Source organism: Cynoglossus semilaevis, chromosome 3 (assembly GCF_000523025.1).
Source record: "Cynoglossus semilaevis isolate Cse_v1.0 chromosome 3, Cse_v1.0, whole genome shotgun sequence".
NCBI classification, from domain to species: domain Eukaryota; kingdom Metazoa; phylum Chordata; class Actinopteri; order Pleuronectiformes; family Cynoglossidae; genus Cynoglossus; species Cynoglossus semilaevis.
Window position 1 is genome coordinate 15,980,726 of NC_024309.1, and position 8,493 is coordinate 15,989,218.

At 48.5% G+C, this 8,493-nt stretch overlaps 2 protein-coding genes across 2 annotated transcripts in view; both read right to left on the minus strand.

Moving 5' to 3' along the window:
- Nucleotides 1-2,193, minus strand: part of LOC103377506 (uncharacterized) — a 6,959-nt gene extending 4,766 nt beyond the window's left edge. Inside the window, exons 1-2 of the mRNA XM_008308344.3 lie at nt 2,005-2,193; nt 8-1,017 (exon numbers count right to left, since the gene is read on the minus strand). Of these exons, the coding sequence (XP_008306566.2) occupies nt 8-1,017; nt 2,005-2,016 (1,022 nt within the window). The 5' untranslated portion in view covers nt 2,017-2,193. The remainder of the gene's footprint in view (nt 1-7; nt 1,018-2,004) is intronic.
- Nucleotides 2,194-2,358: 165 nt separating this feature from the next.
- LOC103377505 (gamma-aminobutyric acid receptor subunit rho-3) lies at nt 2,359-8,082 on the minus strand. The gene is given in 11 exon segments (XM_008308343.3): nt 2,359-2,815; nt 3,021-3,152; nt 3,249-3,310; nt 3,406-3,422; nt 3,424-3,544; nt 3,745-3,882; nt 4,106-4,188; nt 4,297-4,520; nt 5,497-5,564; nt 6,901-7,013; nt 7,821-8,082. Coding segments are annotated over 11 exon segments (1,386 nt in total). The 5' UTR covers nt 7,967-8,082; the 3' UTR covers nt 2,359-2,533.
- Nucleotides 8,083-8,493: the final 411 nt, after the last annotated feature.

Sequence of the window (8,493 nt, forward strand, 5' to 3'; positions counted from 1 at the left end):
AGGAGGAAGCTGGAGGAGATCATCCTGAGCAGTGAAGGCTGTAAGGAGGTCTGATTCCTCTGTATCCACCACCTCCGCACGTTCATGCTCCACCTCCACAGGTGAAGATGTAGGTGAAGCCTCTGGGGCTGCCAGGAAGGTGTGTGGAGAAGAAGGAACCAGAGGTTCAGACGTGTGTGGAGACTCAGATGAAACGTCCTCGTCCACTGTGGAAGACAGATCTGCAGCGTGCCCCTGTGTCAGAGCAGCTTCGTCATCATGTGACCAGCTGGTTGTTGTAGACACAGCACCACACGTGCGGTCTGCAGACGACTCTGGATCGGACCGGTCTGGAACCTGAGAGTGTGCTGCGCTGGGCGGAGCGGTGGGGGAGTGGTTCAGATCCAGCTCGTGTTCAAGGTCAGTGCTGTCAATGGAACATATGCTGTAGAAGCTGCGGGTCCTGGTTTCAAACCCTTGACACAGCTTCGAGACGGCGCCCTCTTCCCCGTCGGTCTCCTCTTCGTGCTGAGCCTGAAGGGTCAAAGGTGATGGCAGGGGGTCATCTAGGGCAGCTGAGGAGCACCTGTCTGCTCTGTGCTGCTCCTGACCCACACAGGAGGAGCTGGCCTTCTCCAGGACTCTGAGCGTGGCTGGTTTGTGGGTGAGCACCTCCATGTACGGAGCCGGTTCACACACGCCGGCCACGGCAGCGTGCTGACCACACTCTCCTCCGTCTGTGTTTGTGTGTGTTTTTGTGGCAGTTGTGATAATAATAGCCTGCTTCACCTCCTCCTCCTCCTCCTCCACTGTTCCCCTGGTTTTCTCAACACACAGTTCTGGGTTCTGGCCTTTCACACGTGTCTCTTCCTCCTCTAAGAACACATGCTGTGCTACAGCAGCTACACGCTGCCTGATCTGCTCCGTCACCTCGGTGCTCCCCTCCTGGACGGTGGGTGTCAGTAAACTGCTCCTCTCTCCCTGAGCTCCAGGGTTCACCTCCTTACTGAAGCAGCAGCCCATGTTCTCTGGCCTCAACTTTTAATAAATAAAAAGAAAGAAAACACAGAGAAAACCATGAGCTTCTCCTCTCCACGGCTGGTCCACATGCAGAAAGAGAAAAGAGCCTCTGCTCTGTGCTCCTTCTCCGTCACCTCCCCCCCGCGTGGTCTCCCCTCCCCACACCAGAATAGCCCCGGTGACTGGGCTCACATGTCCCTGCCACTCAACCAGTGGGCTACACCCCACTCTGTGTCTTCACGGATGTTATGGAAGCCCAAGTTTGGCTACAGCACCAGAGTCAACACCAATCAGGGCCTAGCTCTGTCTCCTCCTTCCCCCTGTCCCACCACTCAGCTCCCTCTTTACTGCCCCCTCTCACCAGTGGAGTTGAACTGGAGTCACTGGTTCATCACATCAGGTGTGATACACACACCTGACCACCAGGGTCAGTTTAGTCCATGAACAAACAGCGTTAGCATTAGCATTAGTGCAACAACCACATCTCTTATCATATTAATTTCTCTGAATCTTTTCACTTCATTCTGACCAGTGGTTTCTTCAACAAATGTTTCAGTTTACAAACTTCGGTTTGCAGTCGTTTGGTTTAAAACAACCTTTCTTCCTGGAGCCAAACTGCGTCCATCTTAAAAAAAACACCAGCAGGATTTAAGCAGGAATAAAATGCCAGTTACATTAAGTTTTCCGTATTTAACAAAAGTTACATTTCTTTTTTTTCTTTCTCGAGTGGAAATAAATGAAATGCTTGACATCTGTGAGGTTTAAACACGAAGTAATAAACCATTAAAACTAGTTTTTATCATCAACAGCGACAAGTAACGAACATTAACGAGGCTAACTGCTAATGATAACGGACAGATGATTATACTGTAGCGCATTCTAATGCAGCTGCGACATTTTTGTTTTTTAATGTTTTTCTTTTTTTTTTTAAATCTTAATAAATTTATAAATCTGTTCTGACAGAAACTGATCTCCTCTGTGTGACAGAAAAAAAAGAAAACTCACCTGAACCAACATCTCCGTTCACCTGTCACTGAGAAGATCCCGGCTGCACTGACACCACACTCCCCTCGGTGGGTGCACTTAACCCTAGTGAACGATAGAGGGCGTGCGCTCCCTGTCTATCAGTCTATCAACAGTGTGATATTCAAAATACTAACTAAAAATAATTTTAAAAAACTAACAATAAAAATAATGATTACTATTATTATTAATGGTAGTATTTTAAATATAATAATAATAACAATAATAATAATAATAATAATAATGGATGTGGAATGTGCCAGTAAAGAGGAGGGAGCGGAGGGATGGGGTGAGATGAAGGCAGGTGACCCACTGTGGTGAAAGATAAAGCAGAGTTATTATTAGTCACTTTATTTTACAGAGCAGTTCAACTGTCAGCAGTTTCACTTCACACTGTCCCTCCTTTATTTCACTGCCATTGGTTCCAGGTAGATCTTTAAGAAATAGAAACTGAGGACAGGTGTTCCTACAGTTCCTCCAGTACCGAGGCTGCTGTCCAAATGCTGCAGGCTCAGGAGTACAGGCTCCAGTAGATGGCGTTGAAGAGCAGGTAGGACAGTGGGAAGACCAGCCGTGAGTACGAGTCGATCATGTAGCTGCGTCTCACCAGCAGTTTCACGTTCTCTCTGACCGATCGATGACGGCGTAGACGAGTGCCCCCTACTGGACGCATCTCTCGTGTGTGATGGTCAGGGGTCAGCATCCTGGAGAACGACGTTAGTTCCATCTCGTCATCATGGAAGCAGCCGTCAAAGGCCATGGCCTGGCTGGTGCTGTAGGTGGACACTGGGATCTGTAGAAAAATACAACATCAAAACAGATAAGAACTCTTCTTCTTTTTAATATCACTCTCTTTTAATGTGAGGTCACAGGTCACTGTTGTTTATCCACAGGTTTGTGAGCCACTCACTGTCCCACACCGGTCACTAATTTTACGTGAATCGATCGATGCAATAGCTTCATTTAACCACTAGAGGGAGCTGTAGTGCAGAAGTGACCTTTCCTCTCTTCATCCTCTTCATCTCCTCCAGCGTGGTGCAGTAGTTCACTGCCGCGTACTCTATGACAGACAGGAAGACGAACAGGAAGCTGGTCCACAGGTAGACGTCCACCGCCTTCACGTAGGACACCTACAGGTCAAAGACACACATCACAGCCTCGCGTCACCACGGAGCAGATGAGGCTGAGGCTGGTTACCAACCACGGAACGTTAGAGACTGAGGTACCTGAGGCATGGAGGAGGACACTCCTGTGATGATGGTGGACATGGTCAGCACCGTGGTTATACCTGCACACACACACACACACACACACACAGTGATGTTGTTATAGTGTTGTCATCTGTGTGTGTGTGTGTGAGAGTCGTGGGTGTGTCAGTCTGACCCAGAGACACTCGAGCTGTCGATCCAGAAGGAGACCCAGGACAGAACCACCATCAGCATGGTGGGGAAGTAGGTCTGCAGCATGAAGAAGAAGATGTGCCGCCGCAGGATGAAGTTGATGAAGAGCCGATTGTACCAGCCTGACAAATAAGACACACGTCGACAGACGACAACAGGCCGTTTTTAGTCTTCATTCTCACAGACCAAAGTCCATGGAGAAAATCAGAGATTTTAGTTCAGACCAAAGTCCATGGAGAAAATCAGAGATTTCCTAAATATTCATATTCAACTTCATTATGAAAAAAAAACTACAAACACACACACACACACACACACGGACCGGTGCTGCTGTAGAAAGCCAGGCCACTGGAGGCTTGAAAATTGTCAATGAAGAACTGAGACAAGACGATTTCATCTGTCCTTAAAGAGTCGTTTCCATTCTTCCAGTAGAGCATTAGATCATTCTCACTGTAGGCATCTGTACAGAGGATGAGGGGGGGGATAGAGGGTGAGGGGGAGACACAAGAGAGAGGCAGGGAGGGTGAGATTAGTCCCAGCACAGGTTTCCACTTTAATATGGTGTATATTTATTAACCCTCATGTCAAATAATGAATAAGTAGGTATTTATTAGTCAACTGTTAAACCACTAATTACAGCAACAAACAATGATGTGGTGTGTGTGTGTGTGTGTGTGTCTCACAGCTCTCCAGCTCCAGTGAACAGTTCTGTGTGTCCAGAGGAAAACTGCTGAAGTCCATGGAACAGAGAGCCGTCACTGTGACCCTGAAACACACACACACACACACACACACACACACACTCGGGTTTACCACAGGTAACGATGGTGATGGTGCAGAGTTGAGGGTGTGAATCCTCAGCGTCCACCTGTACCTGACGCTGTAGAGAATGTTTCCGTCTGGATGGACCCGGAGCATGATGTTCTCCGTGGTGGTGTCGTGGATGAAGGAGCGTTTGGAGTGAGCGAAGAAGACGTCGGGGACCCAGATCTTCCTCACCAGCCGCGAGTCAAACGTCCTGCTCTGGTTGTTGTGAGACGGAAACGCCAGACGCTCGTCTTTCCAGTAGTGGCGGAGGTAGAGCGTCATGGTGAAGTCCTGGAGAAGAAGCCAGTCAAAGTGGTCTGTGGTCAGGGTTCTGTTCTGGAAACACCAACCACAAACCTACACAGAAAATCAGCTGTTTCATGTCACTGAGCACTGGGGGGCGCTATTCAGCCTCCATCAGTAGTTCAAAATCTGTTTGAAATCCCTTTGGATTCAGTACTGTGACACAGACCAACCACAGGAGGCAGCAGTGGACCAGCAGCTGCTATGTCACTAAAATCACTGAGAAAAACAACAACAACAACAACAACAACAACGACTATAATAATAATAATAATAATAATAATAATAATAATAATAATAATAATTCCGATCCTTTTTGCGGTCCTGCTGGCGGCCATGATGTAACTCCTGGGCGGTGAAGATGAGTCTGAGTTCAAACAGAACCTGGAGTCAAAGTCAACTGATGATGACCACAACAAAGACACGTTTCTTTTCATGTTGGTTTCAAAGCGACCATTGTTCTGTTCAAGTGTCACAGACGTTCTTCTTCTTCCCCCGGTGGAGGTTTCATTCTGGTGCCAGATCAACATTTAGACGTTCTCCGCTCCTCTAACGACACCTTCATCGTTTATCTCTCTCCACAGCAGGACGTGGAGTCTGACAGTGAAGAGGGCAGCGAGGGTGAGAGGTCACGGAGCAGGGGGTGGGAGTGGACAGGAAGTGATGTCAGGACAGAGGTCGGATCTTTTTCAGATCATTGTCTCACATCAAAGCTCATCCTGAAGTTTCTGTATTTTCTCATAAATCAGTGTCAAAGAGTGAACACTGTCCTAATCTCTGATCTACACACACACACACACACGGGTGGAGCTGGGAGTTGAACAGGTGACCTCATAACTGTAAGGCAGGAGCACTAACCACTCAGGACAGTTGTAATCATTCTACAGAGTTTCTTTGTTCACGGCAGAGTTGATGAAACCGGTGGAAAATGAAGCCCTGGGTTTTGTCTTGCAGGTGTCCTTACCATGTTGACCTCAGAAATGCTGTCGATGCTCTCCACCTGGACATCGATGCCCACAGGGATGGCTGCGCCTGGAACGACAGAGGCAGATTATAAAAAGTACTCTATTACTCCTGCCATGATGAAGGGGAGCTGTCAGTCAAACTAACACACACACACACACACACACACACACACAGCCCCTGTCTGGGCATGATTTCCCAGGTCACACTCCCGCTGCTGCTCTCAAGGGAAACGAGAAAAAGAGTGTGTGTGTGTGTGTGTGTGTGTGTGTGAATCACAGACACTTTATTTAATGAAGTGTGTGTCAGTCAGGTCAGTAAAACAGAAATACAGTTTATATATATATATATATATATATATATATCAACCAGCAACAGTCAGACACGACAGTCAGACACGACAGTCAGACACGACAGTCAGACACGACAGTCAGACACGACCGTCACCATGACAACCATCACTGAAGGTCTCACCGTCAGCCTCCGTCCCAGACACAGACACAGCGTCAGTCACAGTGTGTGTCAACAGCCGTCAGACTGATGGGAAGGTGAAAGTACACAGCAGTACTTGTACTTGTACACGCAGTATTATGGGATTAACAGAAATGATAGAGCTGCACCACCAGGAAACTGAGTTTAAAGTTTAAAATCCTGGTTTAAACCTGGTGTGTGTGAACTGAGCCTCCTGACTTCAGCCTCCGTCCACACACACACACACACACACACACAGAGAGAGAGAGGATCAGTATCAGGGGCTGAGAGACTGTGTACAATTACAGTCAGTAGAAATGCCACGGAGCCGCGGGGCAGACACTGCTGCTGCTGCTGCTGCTGCTGCTGTTGTTGTTGCCTCCGCCCTGAATGACGGCAGAACCACAGCAACTTCACACACACACACTCAGACAGAGGGGGGGAAGAGAAAGTTTCCTGGACAGTATCAGGATTGGACCGAGGTCTGTGGACCAGACTGGACCAGTCAGAACACAGTCAGAACACAGTCAGAACACAGTCAGAACACCAGGTTCTCCCGGTGTGTGTCCAGGTGTGAATGTCAGCGTGAACGGTGTTGATATAAAGGTTTGTCCTGGAACCACAGACCACGACACCGTCACGTGTCTGAGACCAAGGACCAGAGAAAACCCACTTCCTGTTTGTTCTTCACAGTAAAAGTGTGATGAAGGAGTTTCTGGACAGAGTTTGGAGGATCTTTAAAGATGTGGAGAAGAATGACAGGAAGTCAGTGGTCAAACACCGACTGATGAAGGTTTGTCTGGTTCTCCACCCTCCAGCTGCTTCACACTGCTCCACATAATCCTGATTAATGGGGACAATCCCACACACACACATTCATGCACTCACAGACACAGACTCTGAGTGTGTGTGTGTGTGTGTGTGTGAGACTAACCTCCGAATCCTGGTCTCAGGGCGAAGTCGTGCTCCTGGATCCTCAGCAGCTGCTCACTCTTTATCAGCAGAGTTTTGGTGCTGTCTTTTCTCTTCAGCCTGTGGTCAATACGTCTGTGAACACACACACACACACACACACACACACACACACGGCGGTAAAAAAGTGAAGTTGGAAAATTTCTACTCTGACAAAATAAAAGTGAAGTTGGAAAATTTCTACTCCTTCAAAAAAATTCCTTAGAGAAAACGCCATGGTTCCAGTGGCTGCTGCTGCCTCCTGTGGTCAGAGTGTGTAATAAACACCCTGTAACACCGGGTGATGGAGGCAGCCGTGGATTGATGAGTGTCCTGAACCTGAGCTGAACTTTGTTGTTGAAAAATGTGTCAGAAGAAAGACGTCCTTCAGAAACGTCCCCTGTGTCTCTGTCTCCGTCTCTGTCTTTGTCTCTGTGTTGACAACCTGTCGACTGATGACTCAGATTAAAATCACAAACTTTATTTTCTTTTCACTCTCTTTCCTGGTAAAAACTACACCCGCACCAGTGACTCGCCACGCTCCATCATCATGTTGACGTGCGTGAAAACACACACACACAACCACACACACACACACGGTCCCTACAACGACACCAGGTGTTTGAAGAAGTGTTAACATCCAGGGTTTTTTCCCTCTTGGTTCCAGGAACATGGAGGTTAGTTCTGATGTGAACCAACGCAGGAGCGAGTGAGTCAGGGTCGAAGAACGTGTTCTGTTGGTTCCGCTGCTCACTCTGCCCCAGAACAAGAGTTCAGGTCACAGGGACACGGCAGCTGCTGGTCCACTGCTGCCTCCTGTGGTCAGCTCTTGAGTCACTGAGGTCAATCTAAACAAAGGAACACAAACACGGTCGGAGAAGGTCCGGTTCAGTCCAGTCTCACCTTCCAAACTTGAACCTGCTCTTCTCCTCCAGAAAAACCTCCTTGTGTTTCCTGCGTCCAGACGTTGGACCGCAGCTCGCCGTGACCAGGAGTCTGAGCAGAGTCAGGACCAGGAGAGTCAGCGCTCCGACCTTCATGACCTTCATGACCCTGGTTGTCCTCGCAGCATCAGCTCCACCTCCTGGTCTGTGCCGTCCAGCACCACAGGAGTCCTGGAGCGGCTGGACGATGTTGGTGGAGCTGTGAGGACAGACGCTGAGTGATGGAGTTATTCACACAGACATCCCCGACTTTTACATGTCATTATCTTAATTCACACGAACGCTCCATCTATCTGCCCCAGCCCCTCCCCCCCCCCCGTCTGCCCCTGAGGATCGTCCACTCTCTGATTAAATTCTATATGAATCCATATTTCCTCCTGTGAGGCAGGAATGACACTAATTCCATGCCTTAATCCTCTTAATCCACATCCAGCGCAATCTTTCACTAACCTACATGAGACGACACACACACACACACACACACACACAGGTCCATCCAATCATATTCTCTCACTGAACAAACACCTAGACCTTCTGTAGACGTCGTGGTGTGGGGGGGTCTGTGGTGTGGGGGGGGTCTGTGGTGTGGGGGGGGAAACAGATTTATCAGACAGTTAAAGATGAACCAGTCG